The sequence below is a fragment of the Thamnophis sirtalis genome, unplaced genomic scaffold (genome assembly GCF_051295495.1).
Source record: "Thamnophis sirtalis isolate CommonGarterSnake01/CBP01778 unplaced genomic scaffold, rThaSir2_p1.2 scaffold_10, whole genome shotgun sequence".
In the NCBI taxonomy this organism is placed as follows: domain Eukaryota; kingdom Metazoa; phylum Chordata; class Lepidosauria; order Squamata; family Natricidae; genus Thamnophis; species Thamnophis sirtalis.
In genome coordinates this window covers 18,863,868-18,882,151 of record NW_028261390.1, presented here as the reverse complement: position 1 = coordinate 18,882,151, position 18,284 = coordinate 18,863,868, and the positions used below count along the sequence as shown (strand labels likewise).

General features: G+C 39.1%; 1 protein-coding gene across 5 annotated transcripts in view; it reads left to right on the top strand.

The window, feature by feature from the left end:
- The window catches only part of EMCN (endomucin), a 45,611-nt gene that overhangs the window by 13,791 nt on the left and 13,536 nt on the right, over positions 1-18,284 (top strand). For all 5 annotated transcript variants that reach the window (XM_087724148.1, XM_087724147.1, XM_087724150.1 and 2 more), the window contains exons 2-8: positions 611-643; positions 4,115-4,150; positions 6,257-6,298; positions 10,329-10,406; positions 10,763-10,837; positions 13,054-13,131; positions 14,782-14,832. In XM_087724148.1, coding sequence (XP_087580274.1) covers positions 611-643; positions 4,115-4,150; positions 6,257-6,298; positions 10,329-10,406; positions 10,763-10,837; positions 13,054-13,131; positions 14,782-14,832 — 393 coding nt within the window. The remainder of the gene's footprint in view (positions 1-610; positions 644-4,114; positions 4,151-6,256; positions 6,299-10,328; positions 10,407-10,762; positions 10,838-13,053; positions 13,132-14,781; positions 14,833-18,284) is intronic.

Sequence of the window (18,284 nt, the reverse complement as noted above, 5' to 3'; positions counted from 1 at the left end):
AGATGTTTATTTGGACTTTCAAGTCTAGTCTATTGCCTGATTTTTCAAGTATTAACTAGGTTCAACTCTCATTAATTTCGAACAAGGGAGACACTTGAAGACATGTTTCCTTTACTTTTTAGACGTGTGTAAAAAAAGGGGGGATATATCAGGTCATGCTACTCCCTGAAGTTATTTTGAAGCACTACACTTTAATGAAACAGAATGGCAGGACATGTGACAGATAAATGGAAATGCTTCACATAGCTCAGAGTAACTGTGCAATTATAAAGAGATGTAATCCACCTGGCTAATTTAAAAAGCAGTTGGACAAATATATGAAGAGGTGATGTCATTATCAGGATTGATCAACATCAAAGGCAGGTTGGTTGGTAAAAGGAGAAATTAAGTTTGTAATTATTTCAGCTGTTTTATTAATGATATAAATGACTAAGCATGTTTCTTGTTTTTTTAAATTATGTTCTATATCATTCAAAGAATTACTGACTATTTAGATACAGCTCAGCAGAATATTTGTTTTCATCCGGTGTCATCTTCTTAATTGCTAACTAGATATGTGACAGAATTGGTTCAAACTTATGGTTTTGTTTTGTTTTTGTATTTTCTACAGTTACCGTATCCAATAGTATTCAGCAAACTACTGGTAAGTAAAAACATGTAACCATGTCATCAAAACAATGGCATCAATTGAGATCTCTTTGTATTCTTTTTTATTCTGGAGAGTTACTTAGTTATTATAAGCTATAATAAGTCAGTTACTCTTCCCCTATAAAACTAGGGGAGAGGACAGGCAGTCTTTATGTGAATCTAACTACCACAAGATGATTTAATAACTGAAGCTGTGGAGCATCAAAACATTAGCAAAGAACATCTACAACAGAGCTGTCCAACTCCCAGGCCACGGGCTGGATGCATCACACACTGGCCACACCTACATCCAGTTTAGTGAAGGGGAATAGTCCTGATACATCACATGATGCTGCCGTGAGGATGTGAGTTTGAGACCCCCTGATCCAGAGGTGGGTTCCTACCGGTTCGGATGAGTAGGTAGTAACTCGGCCGGACATGCACCTGAACCGGTTCTATCGGCAATTCCACAAGCACCACCATCTTGTTTTTTGCTTCTGCACATGCGCAGAAGCAATTTTTTTACTTCTGTGCATGCGCACGTAGCACTCATCAAGCGCATACCCACCTGAAGCGTGTCCCTGAGTGAACCGGCAGTAAAAGAAGCCGGAACCCATCCTTGCTCTGATCTATACACTACAACAAGAATTTGAAATCTGTAAAGTAATCCTATTAATCTAAATTAACAAAATGGACTAGATCCTCACATCTGTAACTTTAACCTTCTCTAGAGATAGCTAGCACTTTAATTTGATCGCAAAAAGCATAAGACGGCTAATTGAAGAATAACGACTTTTATTGATATTCCTTATCAATGCAGCTATCATGTGTGCCTATATAGTTTACGGGGGGCACTGCCCATCACTAGGCTATGCATTTATATGTCAGTGATGGGATTCCATTGATCATTAATATTTCTGCATGGCTGAGAGTTTGTACATAACCATATGGAAATTTTCCAACAAACCCCTTTCAGAACCTTGGAGAGCACATTGCAAAAGCTACACCTAAAAAGCAGATTCTGCACCTATCTGAGGATTTTCGAAGATCTGGCAAAGCCAAGAAATCCTTTTTAGCTCCACCCCTTAAACCTAAAGAAGCCCTAACCCTTTCCTAAGCATTAAACTCATGCATAGCTGGTAAATCATGGGGGAATCATCAGAATCTGAATTACCGTATTTTTCAGAGATAAGACGCACCTTTCCCCCCCAAAAAGGAGGGTGAAAATCTGGGTGTGTCTTATACGCTGAATACAGCATTTTTGCCCTCCTAAAATCCTGCCCCCTTCACAAAAATGGACATGCAGAGAATTTGGGAGGCCTGGAAAGTGCTCTTGAGGGCTGGGGAGGGCAAAAACAAGCAAAAAATGGGTTGTTTTTTTCTTGTTTTTGCCAATTCCCAGCCCTCAGGAGCACTCTACAGGCCTCCTAAAGGCTATGCATGTCCCTTTTTGGCAAAAAAAAAAAAACCAGGCCATTTTTTGCTCGTTTCGCCCCCAGGAGCACTTTGCAGATTCTCAAACTCTCTGCATGATCCTTTTTTTCACAAAAAATGAGGCGTGCAGGGGTTTTGGGAGGCCTGCAGAGTGCAAAAACCTTTTTTTAAATTTTACATCTTCAAAATCTTGATGCGTCTTATACTCCGGTGCATCTTATCCTCCGAAAAATTCGATATCTTCAAGCTGAGAAGGCACAAACAGGTATGATGAGGATTGACATTGTAATGCATTTACTATATGCAGAGTTCTTTACACATTTGCTAAACTTCTGATTCTGTTGACATGACATCCAGCAGTTCCTTTATGCCAGGTTTTTCACTGGCTGGTAGTCAGTTACTACAAGAAATTAAACAGCCAGGATGGTCAGTACAATTGTAACACCATTGGACCAGATTAATTTCTCACATTTAGTTGTGACACTATTGGACCAGATTAATTTCTCACATGTTTATTCTAAATAATGTGCAAGTAGAAAAATAGGAACCACCTTTGGTGGGAAGGTAACAGCACTCTGTGCACCTTCAGCATTTAATCATGCTGGCCACATGACCATGGAGACATCGTCGGACAGCACTGGCTCTTTGGCTTTGAAATGGAGATGAGCACCGCCCCCTAGAGTCAGGAACAACTAGCATATATGTGCAAGGGGAACCTTTACCTTTCTAATGCATAGGATTTCAACAATGCTGAGTGGGCAACATGGAATTTATAGCCTATATTACAGTTTCCATGCTCTCCATCCAGCATAGTTAAAATCCAGTGCATTGGAGAGCACAAAATTGGGGAAATTATCTCATTCCAATTAATCCCAAATGATCCTTATGAATTTAAATGGATAGTCATGAAAATGTTTTACATTGCAAAATGCAAATAAGGTTATGAATTGAGTTTGTCAATTGATGCCTATTTTGCTGCAACATTAGTTTACACTTCAACATTTTTTTTAAATTTTACATATTTTAAGTTAAAACCACACAGTACAAAGCAGAGTATATACCTAAAGACTTGGCAGACATATTCTCACATTATATATAAATGTAAATTAATTATAGAGAGAGATTTTTAAAATCATTAGAAAATAGTTCAAACTGAAGGTAGTACAGCAAATGGAATGTTACACAAATTGGTTTGTAAATTACATTGTCACAAAATACAGATGTCATGAAATCAATTAGTGTTAATTTGGGCTGTTTTTGTGAACCAGACGGAACAGTACAGTCATAGCAATCTGTAGAATGTAATATGCATCTAATTTCCTTATAGATTTATTATATACTTATCCCACCCCTACACACAAACACACACACACACACACACACATGTATGTATGTATGTATGTATGTATGTATGTATGTATATGTATATGTATATAATCACCTTCTTTTGAAATATTTTCTAAAGATTTTAAAAAGTTAGTAATAATAAATACCAGCTAATAATAAACAGGTTAATAAAATTTCATGTTTTATTATTTTATCTCTTTAAAACAGATGTAATAGGTCAATATGGGGATTTGAAGATATTTTTGTTCGAACAAAAATATTTTTATTTCTATAAATCATCCAATATGCAGCCATTTGTATGAATATGCAATGATAGATAGATAGATAGATAGATAGATAGATAGATAGATAGATGATAGATAGAGATAGAGATAGAGAGAGAGAGAGAGAGAGAGAGAGAGAGAGAGAGAGAGAGAGAGAGAGGTATCCCTATATTTATACCATATTATTGTTTTTAGAAAACTCTGTGTTGTCTTTTCTGAGACCCGCATCTAGCAATAGTGTTGTTTTCCTGAAATTCTATATATTATTTTTATTTATTCAAATGATGTCATAGTTTGGAATCTGAATATAACTATACTGCTATTATTCAGGAAGTAAGAGTTAATACTAAAAAAAGCATGCTAAATTGGGGACTATTTATTCAACTTGATTGGTTGTTTAAAAGTGCATTATAAAATTGTAATCTTTAATATGCTTTCTATAGGGTCTCCCATAATACATACCACTTCAGCAACAAAAGGTAAGTTCTTTAATAAACAACTGCTTGAAATCCTGCATTTAACTATGCATGTTGAGCAAGTGAAAATATTTTAAAAGTTGTTATCAGTGTCTTGTCTTGATCCGCCAATGATTGCATTAAAGGCTTTATTATATTTCTAAAAAAATCTGTCATTGGTGGATACTGTTTCAAGGGTAAATTAATACGCTCCTCAAAACACAGACAGGCAATCATTTGCTGCTGGGGAAAACATCTTTTAAAAATTAATATTGTTCTGTGGCAATGATTTTATCAAAATAATCAGTCCTCAAATTTGTTGTTGATTATTCCCTTTTAGGCAAAGATTGGCTCACAACTAAAATCTTTAAACTCTGATCTCCCACATCATTGTCCAGTATTCTACTTTGGGGGTGAGGAGCATGCACGGAGAACAATTTACATTGAACAGTGCATGGGTGCGCAGCACGAGCCTGACACACATGGGTTGCGAACCAGTAGTAAAACCGGCAGCAACCCACCCCTGTACCAGGCATATATTTTTTTCTTTACCTCATTTAGTAGTAGACACACCTGTTTCTACAAAGCATTTTTTTATAGTAGATCCACACAGCTAGTGTGTACTATGAAATAAAGGAAAAGCCAAGTACAATAATAGGTTGAAGATAGTGTGAAGAGAAATGGCCCCAACACCTGATCAAAGCCCATTTTTATATGCATCACGAGGAGATTTCAATTTTTTTAAAGCCCTCCATGCTGCAGACACTTCTGTTAAGTTTGGAATAAGATCCTGTCAGGCTTCCATGTAATACATCCAGCCAAGTAAGACTCCGAAGCAGGCATTTCCTCAAAGTTCAATTTTATTACATCTAGGAAGTCCCCCAGGTTTTCCCCACCCAAAGGAAAGTCAAAGTCTCTTTCCCTGCACCCCCATGTGCATCTCATGGTCCCTGCACCCCCATGTCCATCACATGGTTCAATCAAGTCACCATCCTAACTGGAGTTGTTTCCCAATCATGCCTCTCCAGGTGCAGGCTGAACATCATAGATGGTATTCAGCAGGTTCTGACCAGTTCTGGAGAACCGATAGCGGAAATTTTGAGTAGTTTGGAGAACTGGTAAATACCATCTCTGACTGGCCCCACCCCCATCTATTCTCTGCCTCCTGAGTCCCAGGTGATTGGGAGGGAATGGGGATTTTGCAGTATCCTCCCCCTGGAGTGGGGAGGGAAGGAATGCAGTACCTTCCCTTGCCATGCCAGCCAAGCCATGCCATGCCCACCAAGTCACACCCACAGAACCAGTAGTAAAAAATTATGAATCCCACCACTGCTGAACATCCTTGACTCCCAGTGAAAGAATGTTGTTATGGCTATACATCTCATCCCATCACCATCCAACCCCTCTCCCAGTTCCCACGGCATGCCCATTCACCAAGTGTGGCAGCCCTGAAGATCCAAAGGAAAAGATGGCTTCCAGGGCTGACAGATTCATCTGGTAGTCTGGTCAAAATGTGCAAATGGAAAGGCAGAATGCTGCTGTCTTTCAGAAAGAAGAAATAGGATATATCATCATTTTTCTGTTCATAATCAGGCACTCAAAGCATACGAACAAGCAATTTTTAATGACATTTCTCAGAAAAACCCGTTGGATTCAGTGAAATTTACTGGGCAGATGCCTAACTTTTATTAACTTCCATCTGGAATTGTTATCATGCAGGGGAACTGAGAGTAAGCAGTGGGAATATGAACTCTCTTAACTCCTCCTACCCCACTCCTTTGCTCAGAACTGCAGCCTCTTAACGTTGTTTTGCACTGAAGAGAACAGTAATTCAAAGGAGCAATAAAAGTATCCACGTTTGAAGGAAAGGAAATAATTTGTTCTGCAGCAGAGCAAAAAGTGTGCATATTAAAATAATGAAGCTAGAGAAGTTTCACATATTGATACAACAGCACAAAAAGGCAATGTCAGTAACTGTAAGATAGAAACCCAGAATAGTAAATTTAAAACTTGCTTTCAAGTGTGCTTAATTTAAAATAATGTATTTTAATGCCTTTTCCAAAAAGATATGATCACTTTATCTAAGAAGCATTAAACTTACTGTGCATTTTCTGTCTCTCCCTTCCAAAGATGCCACTTCGATGAGCACAGTTGCAACTATTACCATTAAAGGTAATGTTTTAGCTTTGTGTAATATTTAGAATACTTCTAATATTTTATTTCTGTCTTAATTCATATCTAAACATTTTCTGGACAGTATGGTACAGCAAAGATCAAAAAGAAACTTGTGTTGTTGAGTTACAAATAAGTTAGAATAGTGTGCTGTAAGTTAACATCCAAGCCCCATGCACCACATAGCAGTCATGCCAGAAGCACCGAGGCACTTCCAGGTTGAAAGGATTAGCTGGTGGCATCACCACTGTCTACGTGATGCCCATTTGGGGGGTCCTTTTATGTCCCCAGCAGGAGGTGGAGCAAGGGATGGGAGCTCATCCAGTCTCACAGCAGCACTCGGATCTCAAACACAACGTCAACTCATAAAGCATTGCCATGTCTTGAGGCTCACGAATTAATTAGGGCATCTTTCGGAAACCTGACACACAGGCTTGCTAACCTCCAACCCAATGTCCTAATCACAGGGACCACCATGCATCTTTAGTCCCATGCATGATTCCTCAAAATTAATTTTGATTTTGTGAATTGGATTTACTCCTAGCAAAACGCCCAGTGGAAGGGTGCATAACTTTTTGGACTGAGAACTCCATTTGTCCTTCAAGTGGCAGATTGAGCATTCCCCAAAATACCAAAAGGAAAAATAAATATTACATGGATTTAACCAATAAATGCAATTAAATTCAGTTAATATGATTACTTCCGCAAATATAATCATTTCTCCCTCGTCTAAATTTTATTTGTATTTATTTGTATGTTCATTTACTTGTATTCACTTCTTTCGTTCATGTCCATGTTTATATTTGTACCTGCTTTCTTGTACATGTTTGACAAACTAATAAATACAAATGAATACAAATTACATTACTTTGGGAAGTGCTCTGGGGACAGAGACAGTTATACAGATAACTAGCTGTATGTTGCTCTGTGGCTTCAGAGGAGATTGCAGCCTTAAACTGCTAGTAGTAATTGCTTGGGCATATATAATGCCAACACTATCGGGGAAAAAAGAAAATGATTTGGTGCTAGAAGTATCAAGGAACTGTCCCCATTATGCTGGGTGGGGAATAGCGAGAAAAGATTTCCAGCAGCATTTATCCCTTTCTTAAATTGAGTTACAGATAGCACCCTGTTTGCATTTCCCTTTGGGATTCCTTGGCAGCCTCTCACAAGAATCTCATCAGTTTTATATTCATCTGAAGATAGATGCATCTGTTTTGTTTTCCACAACATTTTCATTTTCAAGTACAACTTTTCTACTCTGGTCCGTAAGCTGAGATCGCAGCCAACAATAATTGCTTTTGTTTGGTTTGTAAGTGCTTTTTAACTCTCTGTCAAACCTTTGAATAATTGTCGTACATATCAAACCTTCATATGGAATCTACTAAAGAATTGGAAGCCATTTTCTTAATGGGTCCATCTAAATTGTTTTCTTTCTCATGTGCATACCGTTCTATGCATTTTTCCAGCTGTTTGTAGCATTGTTTAAGTCAGGGTGTTTATTTGGCTGTAATTGTAAAAAAATAATAGTTACAATTCATCTATTACTAAGGATTAGTTTGCTTTTTTTAAAAAAATACAAATCAAATTATTTTTCTCCCACATTTCACTGTAAATGACAAGATAGAAATGATATATCTATTACTTTGGATCATTTGTGTTCCCCAATACTGTAGAATATCAGATTTCAGCATTTAACATAAAACAAAGTCAAAAATAAGAAAACACCAGATATTATTTTAAAACCGCCAAGACTGACACAATCAAAGCTCTTTTTTGCATATTTGGGGAAGACATCCATTAAATGAAGAGGCTTCCACTGTAAATGAAGAAAATCCATGAAATAGATGTCTAAGTGCCTTTTTAAAAATGCATGCTGTCTGTTATTTAAATGATGGAAAAGTTAGTAATGTGTTTTTCTAAAGAAAGGCATTCCATTTTGGCTTTGAGGATGAAAAATAGTCTGCTGAAAAACATTTCTATCTTGTGCTTAATACTGTAATTCATCCCGTTCATTCAATTCTTATTTTCTTTATATCAATAATTTTCAAACTTCCTGGTGCTCAGGATCATTTGAAGGAACTCAAAAATATTAATAAAATGGCAGCAAGTTCAAGTGAGCACAGAACAATTACAGCTGAAAAATCATTAGCATCATCTTTTTCTCAGTGAGAAAAAATGCTTAACCTTTTTGTCATTCAAAAAAACCCTTTGTGTTCCCTTGTTATTCTACTATATTTTCTATTTTCTTTCTACAAGCCTTTTCTCAAAATCCAAAAGGGGTGATGAGATTTTGGAAGACACCTAATACTATCAGAGAAGTCCACCAGTCCTTTACAGTTAACATAAGTTATATTTTCCTATTTTTTTAAAAAGAGAAATATCTCCCGTTATAAAAAAAAGAACAGGGTAACAATAACAGGGAAACTATGTTTGCAATTATTTCCTTTGAGTGGTATTTAGTCTTCTTAAAAAGATTCATTATGCGTTCCTGCTTACAAGTGCAGAAGGATAATCCCTAGGAAATTCCTGATTCTAATGAAGGCAAACAGTTTTTGCATTTCTGAATGTGATACAGCAGTACTTGCTAATTCATTTTTTTGCAATATAGTACTTCTGAAACAGAAATAGATAATAATACCACGATTCCCAATTTCTGCAGTGTTAGAGAAGCTGGAAGCTATTACAGAGGCTTCGACAGAGTAATTGACATAGGTTTGAAAGCTCTGACCTCAACCATTTTGATGGACAACTAAATCCACATTTTTATTTAAAGTAAACTGGTATGGTGATGTTCACATGATTGGTTTGGACATGTCTTCAAGTATCCCTCGTAAGTATTTACACTGTTGTGCCATAAGTAGACAACTGCTGAAAAGCAGGACAGCCTAATAGCTATCTATCTTCTTTTTTCTAAATTAAAAAAAGAGTTAAATACAGTGTTAATGAACTATTCCTTATTCATTCAACTTAATCTAAAATAACTCCAGGCTGTTTGGAGTTAAATTTCTTATTCTAATGCTGTTGGGGTCAGTGGATGAATTGCACAAACAAATTCCCTCCTTAGTCTACTTAAATGTGTTGTGCACACACTACTTATGTTTTGCAGCCTAAATATTTATTTCAGGGAGCCAAAATGAGGTCTCCCGTGGATTTTGCTAGGAGGTATTCTGGGCTAATGATAAAGATATAGAATCAAGATCATGTGAAGTGTTAATACCACTTTATAATGCCTTGATAAGGCCATACTTGGTATACTTCAGTTTTGGTCGCCATGATGTAGAAAAGATGTTGAGACTCTGGAAAGAGTGCAGAGTGCAGAGAAGAGCAACAAAGATGATTAGGGGACTGGAGGATAAAACATATGAAGAACGGTTGCAGGAACTGGCTATGTCTAGTTTAATAGAAAGAAGGACTAGGGGAGACATGATAGCAGTCTTCCAATATCTCAGGGGTTGCCACAAAGAAGAGGAAGTCAGGCTACTCTCCAAAGCACCTGAGGGTAGAACAAGAAGCAATGGGTGGAAACTAATCAAGGAGAGAAGCAACTTAAAACTGAGGAGAAATTTCCTGACAGTTAAAACAATTAATCAATGGAACAACTTGCCTCCAGAAGTTGTTAATGCTCCAGCACTGGAAGTTTTAAAGAAGATGTTGGATAACCATTTGTCTGAAGTGGTGTAGGGTTTCCTTCCTAAGCAGGAGGTTGGACTAGAAGTCCTCCAAGGTCCGTTCCAACTCTATTATTCTAATCTATTCCATTCCATTCCATTCTATTCTATTCTATTCTATTCTATATGATCTTATACGGACTTATATTCTGCTAAAGCCTACCTCAGTTTTAAAATGTTGCTTGCCTTACAATGCTATTTGCCTAGAATAGGGGTGTCAAACTTGTGGTGTCACATTGTCACGTGACGTATCGTGACTTTGTTCCTCTTTGCTAAATTGGGGGTGGGCGTGGCCAACATGTGACCACGAGCTGGACCCCGGGTCTAGAACATGCATTCATTGCCCTTCTTCATTACAGACCAAAGTGTTCAGACCCCTCACATCCCGGCAAATGAAAGCCACAGATTAGAACCCGTCACTGAAGCCAGACCTAAAAGTAAGTGAAGACAGATTTACATATCAATACAAGTCCACATTTATTTTATTAATTTTTATTTATCACATTTACATGCTGAGTCACCAACAAGGCAACCCTTTGTACGCCGCCATTATCATTATTATTATTTCTCAATTGTTTTGTTTCATTTTAGGATCTCGATAACTCAGCCCGATCATAGCTTTCTGTTTTCTCCTCCCTCTCAATCCATTTATTCTTCCTTCCTTTATTTGTTTTGCTGGGACCTGAGGCTGTTGAGAAAAGAGCTTTGATTTCCATGCTTGCATACTGATTATTCCTTTGACAAATATGTTTTGAGAACAGCAGATAACACACTGTCATTTATCTTATCAAAGTAACTGCAGGCACCACCGCATCAGCAACAAAGATTCCTGTGACTTCAGCATTCAGCCTGGGTCCAGCAATTTTAGGTGAGATTCTCCCCCACACACACTTAATATCAATCACATCTCAAAAACAGACCTATGAAACAATTATATGACTATCGCATTTGCCTCTTCTGTATTAGCTTATTACAGTTTCAACTCCTTTCAATTGACTTGAGCACAGGTATTCTCATTGGGTTTTTTTGTTGTTGCTGATCAAAAGGGAAACCAGGACGGCTGCGGGAATTCTTCACAGAAAAATCATATTATTGTTATTGCACTCTGCCTCCTGAAGGAGCTGAAAATGGTGCACATAAAAAGAGCAACATGTAGGGAAAGCTAACAGAAGGCTTTGTTATAGCAGCAATGCTTGTGGGAAATAATGGGAACCGTGGTCGAATATATCTGAAAGTACCATGCTGGGGAAAACTTTATTAAAGTGGGTATCAATATTTTTCTGAGGGCAGTTGCCATCTCTCGGTTATGTGGTGGCCTGGCTGCCCCCACTCCTTTTTATTTTAAAAGTAAAGGTCATCATTCAGTAAGGCAAGTCCAGAAGTTTTTATAGAAGTTCTCTTGAGGGGATTGGCTCCATCCTCTCAGTAGGTGGCTCTTAATTCAAGAATGGGCAACCTTTCTTCTACTGAGACCCTTTTGAAATCATAGGTTGATGGGGCAAATCTAAAAGGGGACTCATCTACCCATTCTCTTTGCTTTTTTCTAACTTAAATATATCTTTTTTCATTCTCGTTTTCCCTTTCTCTTGGTTTATGCCTCCCCTATAAAAAGATTGGGGGTCAACAGATTGCTTTGGACAGAGCTCTAAATTGATTGATTGTGAAAGGTATTTGAAAATAGATGGGTTCTATTGGTTGCATTAATACAAACTGGAGAGCAACATTGCTGATTTGGATGTTCTTCATGAGAAAACTAGTAACTGCTGAAGATACTACCATTTTTTGAAAGAAGGGTTATGCTGAAAACATTGTTAGCCATCTACAACCTAAGCCCGTGATGGTAAACTTATGGCACGCGTGCCCGAAGTGGCATGTAGAGCCATGTTGGCTGGCACACATAGCATCACCTGATCCTCTTCCGGGTTTCTGGCATGCATGCACAGGTGCGACGATCAACTGTTTTTTGTGCATGTGGCAGTGCCGGAAACTGGAAGAGCTGGTCTTCCATTTTCCGTTGAGCGCATGCATGCTGGCCAGCTGATCATTGTGTGCGCATTCATGCACAACCAGAAGACAAGCTTGTCAGTGCGCATATGTACAACAGAAACCGGAAATTCATTTCCTAACATCGCATGCCCACTAAGCAGCTTCTCTTCTGGCACCTGTCCCTGAAGTGTGCATGCACACACCCTCCTTTTTTGTCACTTAGTGCCAAAAAGGTGTGCTATCACTGACCTAAGCCTATGGATCGGGGGGGGTCAAACTCAAGGCCAGCCCACAGGGTGCTTAAATTTGGCCCATGAGGCTGGTCTGGAAATAGCAAAGGACCAGCCCGCCGTGCCTCTGGCAGCCAAAACAGGGTGCAAGGGGCTGTGTGTGGGTTCCCTGCACCCATTTTGGCTGGCAAAGTGCTGCAGGAGACTGAAAATGGGCATGGGGGGGCACAAAAGTCTACCCATGCCCTGTTTTGGCCAGCAGGGTGCTGCACGAGGCATCCATCCTATCCCCCCTTCCTGGTCGGCCCACAGAGGAGAACTATAATGCTGATCCAGCCCTCGAAGAAATCCAGTTTGATATCGCTGCTATGGACTATGTATAATCTATTTTATCTAACAGTTCCAAGGCTTTTTGTAATGACTCACCTCAGCCTACTGAACATCTAAAGTAATTGCCACGAGATGGGTCTAAACTGCTAAGCTTTATGGTAGTGATAGCATCTATTAATGTTGTGGAGTGTCTACCTGGAAATTGTAAAATACACTTAAGAATGTGAGAACATGGATGCAGTGAAGGTAGCAATAATCCATCATGAAGTTAATCGATTAATGCAGTAATTAATCAAGCCTTAATTGTTTCATTGAGACTTCCCACTTTCTACTTTTTGCAAATATGATGAAATTTGTCATGTTGGTTAGTTTTAAAATGGGATTATATTGCCATTCTGCATCCCACTGACTTTTCATGTAAGGGAGATGATAATGGATGGACAGACACTCGGCTGAATTCTTCCATTCAAAAGAAACACAAAGTTACATTTGGTTTTGCTTGTGACTAACACACATTCATTGGACTTCTTCATTACAGACCAGAGTTCTCAGAGCCCTAATAACCAGAAAAATACAACGGTCAAACTAGAAAAGGAATCTAAAGCTGGAGCTAAAAGTAAGTGAAGAAAAGCTTAGGTATCAATATGCCTAAATTTGTGTAAACCTGTAACTCTAATCTCTGCCATGTTTTCTAACAGACAGTCCCCAAGGCCATCATAAGATTACCATATCTGGGTTTCAAAAGTATGAATGATCACTAGATATACAAAAAAAATTATGTATGATTTTTTTTTTGCAGCCCAGATGTGGCAACCATGGCATTAACAGATTGAGGGTAATGGATCTGCACATTTCCATAGTACTTTCTTTTTTAAAATAAAAATAAATGATCTATTAAAAATAAAGTTGTGTGGGGTATGTTTACAGACATACTGATGTTCATGTGTTTCAATAGAAATACAAGTAAAATAGCTTTTTTGTGAATAGGTTGATGATAAGGTTGCTTTCCTTTCCTTTAGAGCATCATAGAGTTGTGTTGGCACAGTGCTTAGAATGCAGTACTTCTGCTGATTGCCTGCTGCCAGCAGTTCAATTCTCACCAGGCTGAAGGTTGACTCAGCCTTCCATCCTTCCGAGGTCGGTAAAATGAGGACCCAGATTGTTGGGGGCAATGCACTGGTATAAATTGATAAATCTATGTTCTTCAGTCTATACCTGTGCATTTGATTTTTGTTATCTAAATGAAGAAGAATTTGCATTTGTCTCTGCTTTATCTCAAGACCACACCTGGAATACTGCATCCAATTTTGGTCACCACATTACAAAAAAGATGTTGAGACTTTGGAAAAAGTGCAAAGAAGAGCAACTAAGCTGATTAAGGGTCTGGAGTCAAAAACATATGAAGAACAGTTGCAGGAATTGGGTATGGCCAGTCTAGATAAAAAGAGGACTAGGGGGACATGATAGCAGTATTCCAGTATTTGGGGAGCTGCCACAAAGAAGCAGGGATCAAGGCAAGGCAAGAAACAATGGATGGAAACTAATCAAAGAGAGAAGCAGCCTGGAATTAAGGAGAAACTTCCTAACAGTGAGAACAATTAACCAGTGGAACAGCTTGCCTTCAGAAGTTGTAAGGGCTTCATTATTGGAGGTTTTTAAGAAAAGACTGGACTTACCTATCCGAAATCATATAGGTTCTTGCTTGGACTAGAAGACCTCCAAGGTTCCTTCCAGCTCTATTCTGATTGATTGATCATTCTGCAATTTTCACATTACAATAGGCTTATATGACAAACTCATTATATCTTCTTCTATTAAATTGTGCACACAGACCCTAGCAACAGGGAGAGATGCAAAATTATTTCTGTATGGTTCAGAAATGGTACATGAAGTATACAGTAAAAAAAATCATTAAGAAAGCCAAAAAAGCTGCAATTAATTCAACTGCTAGTTGATCACTGAAAGAAAGAAAAGAAAAAAAACCTACAGGGGACAATATACCAAGGTGGCGCAGTGGTTAAATGCAGCACTGCAGGCTACTGCTAGATCAGCAGGTCAGCGGTTCAAATCTCACCGGCTCAGGGTTGACTCAGCCTTCCATCCTTCCGAGGTGGGTAAAATGAGGACCCAGATTGTTGGGGGCAATATGCTGACTCTCTGTAAACCGCTTAGAGAGGCCTGAAAGGCCTATGAAGCGGTATATAAGTCTACTGCTATTGCTATTAAATATACGTGACTATATGTTTTTCAATTTCTTTTCTCATAGACAATTCAGGATTACCTAATCAGGAAAAACAAGACGATGCTTCTCACATTGGTAAGTAAATATGGTCCATTGACTCTCCTCTCAAGTTTTCGCAAACAGATTTTTTTTTTTACAAAAATTGCTGCTTGAAATGAAATTGTTGTACTTGCTGGATGGTGAGCCTTGTAGCAAATGTGTACCTGCACACTTGCCTGGCTAACTACCTGTGTGCGTCTTTAGAACTCTACAAAATATATAAATGTAATGCAATTAGCATAAAATCAACAATTTTCACCTCTGAGCTTTGCCTTTAGAATACTGAAATAAGCACCAGATAAAGGAAAAGTTGGATCGTGCCAACCTTTGCAGAGAACAAGCATTAGAATATGTTGGCCCAAGAGCTTTAAAGTTAACATTCAGGGCAAAGCATCTGCTTGGGACTTTGTTTAAAAAGATTCAATGCGATTAATAATAAACACAACTCCTTAATAAGATATACCCAATTTTTTTATCTATAAAAGAAAATAGACAGCTATGTAGTTGTGTTTGATACTCACTTCAGTATCATCAGACTGAGAATTTTCATTAATGTATTGCAATGCATTTTGGGGAGGAAACCCTCTGAGCTTGATGTGGGGGGAGTGTTATATTCCAACAACTCTCTGCCTAACTAGCTTGCTTTGATTGATGAAGCTGCTTCGATGAGCAGCGAAACGTCTCAAACTAATAAGAAAAATAAATCCAGCTGCCATGACACAACCTTCAGATAACCTTATCTGGATGATCTAGAATTTTCATCTTCATACTTCAGTAGTATTAGACCCTCAGTAAAACATCTATTCAGTTAGCCCATCTGGTCCAGGAATTTGTTCCCGCAATGGCCAACCAACTGCCCAGGGAAGCTTGCTACTTTCCCAGCAGATGACCTTTGAGATAATCATTATTCTGACCCAGCCTTAGCACAGAAGCAAGAAACAGACCACTTGTCACACAAAACCTCTTTATTTACCTCTTGTGAATTAATTGCATTCGCCCACCAAAAAGTCCAGGCAATAGTAAACTGCAAGGAGTTTACTCCCCACATCAAGGAGTAAATTGCAGTAACAGACCTTATCAGTGCCTTGCAATATTTGCTAGGCTGTGAGCTCCCAGTCAAAAGGCTGCAAATTAAGTTCTGGCAAGCAGTCTTTGTGGCACAAAATACAATGAGCAAAATCTTCAGAAATACGAACTGTTGTCTTCTACGACAACCACTCCCCTTTCCTTCTATTTATTCCCCAGGCAGGGAGGGGCCATTCAGTGTCTACGTGTGCTTTGCTTCCTGAGTCAACTCCATTGTTCACCTTTCCTAACTGCTCTGTGCATATGTACATCTGGAACAGGCCCCAGCTGTTCTTCCTCCTCACTCATATCAGTCTCCAAAAGCAACTGCCTCTCTGGTGGCTGGGAAATGTTGGACAGCCCTGGCTCTATCTCTGTGTGCAGACAATTCAGCAGAGCTTTCCCCAGACTCTAGAACTGGCTCCAATTCCTCCCCAACCTCCACATCGTCCGAGTCTGCTGCCAGACACTGCCAGTGTTTGGCGGGCCACAACACTCACACTGCCATCAAGGCTAATTGCCATTGATCCCCATGACTTCCATGAACTGTTCCAGCCTTTGGTGACTCTGCTTCCAGTATTGTAGGAAAATTGAAATAGCTTCTCTTTGTCCCTTTTATCCCAACTACAAGTATCACAATTTTTATCCGAAGGAAGTTGCTTGAAACCTTTCATCATTGTAGTTGCTGTCTATGAACCTTCTCTAGCTCTACAATGTCCCTTGTGAACAGCAGTGACCAGAATGAAGAACACTTACTGGGAAAGTATGAATTACCATAATTCTCTTCTTTAAAAGGAAGACGTAGGGAAACTAAAAAAAATACAAGTAGCAATAGGAATAGCAGTTAGACTTATATACCGCTTCATAGGGCTCTCAGCCCTCTCTAAGCGGTTTACAGAGTCAGCATATCACCCCCACAGTCTGGGTCCTCATTTCACCCACCTCGGAAGGCTGAGTCAACCTTGAGCCGGTGAGATTTGAACTGCTGAACTGCAGATAACAGTCAGCTGAAGTGGCCTGCAGTACTGCACCCTAACCACTGCACCACCTCCTTCCATAATAATTACAAAACTCAAATAGGAATTATAGATTTGCACTTCTTAAGCTAGAGTATCACCTGAAAAATACGTTGTTGAAGACTAAAACAGGGTACGAAAAGGAGTTCTTACTTGATATAAAATGTACATATGCTGAATCACATGGGTAAACAGATATAAAATATCTTATAATTTTAAAAAGGTAGTTTATAACTCAACATAATGAAGGGTATGACATCTAGGATAGACAAATTCTATGCAAAAGAGGATGTAAAGAGTTGTCCCCAAACTTTGCCAGTAAAAAGCAAAGTCAGAGAGATGGGTAGAGTGTCATTGTTCCAAGTAACACCCCCAACAAAAGACAACTCGGAGGCTTGAGTTTCCTCAAAGTTCCATTTTATTAGAAATGTCCTACTGGCACATCTGGGAAAACCTGAATCTGAAAGTTTCCAGGTTTTCCCCACCCCAAAGAAAGTGCAAGTCCCTGCCCAGCACCCACATGTCCATCACATGATCCAATCAGGCACCATCCAAACCTCGAGGTGCTTCCCAGTCACCTCAATGCAGCTGCAGGGTAAGGTGGCCTTGACTCTCTGAGAAAGAATGTTATTTTGGCTACATATCACCCATACTCTGTATAATCCCCCCTCCCATTTTTCCATAGTAGAAAATGTGGCAGGCCTGAAGTCCCAAAAGGTAAAATATGGCTTCCAGGACTGTCATAAGAGTTTCAAGGAAAACAAGGTCCAGTGTTCTCATCAATAATTCTATCCTAGTATCTTGGTCGCCCAAAACATATCAGCTGCTAGATTCACAGTGTTTCTCAACCTTGGCAACTTTAAGTCCTGTGGACTTCAACTCCCAGAATCCCCCAGCCGGCTGGCTGGGGAATTCTGGGAGTTGAAGTCCACAGGACTTAAAGTTGCCAAGGTTGAGAAACACTGTGCTAGAAAGTAATGGGGTACTTAAAATCCATACAGGTAGTCCGCGACTTACAACAATCCATTTAGTGACTATTCAAAGTCACAACAGCACTGAAAAAAATGTGACTTGTGATCATGTTTCACCATTATGACCTTTTGCACCTTCCCCATGACCCTGGGGTCAGAGTTCAGACGCTTGGCAACTAGTTCATATTTATGGCCATTACTGTGTCCCTTCTGTTGTGACCTTCTCACAGCCAGTCCATGGGAAGGTCAGATTCCCTTAACAAGCGGGTTACTAGTTTATCAACTGCAGTGATTCAGTTAATAAGTGTGGCAAGATTTCTCATTTAACAACAGAACTTTTGGGCTCAACTGTGGGTCGTAAGTCGAGGACTATCTGTATTCAACAATGGATGGAGAGAGAGGGGGAGGGAGAACAATATTCACTCTCTTAAACATA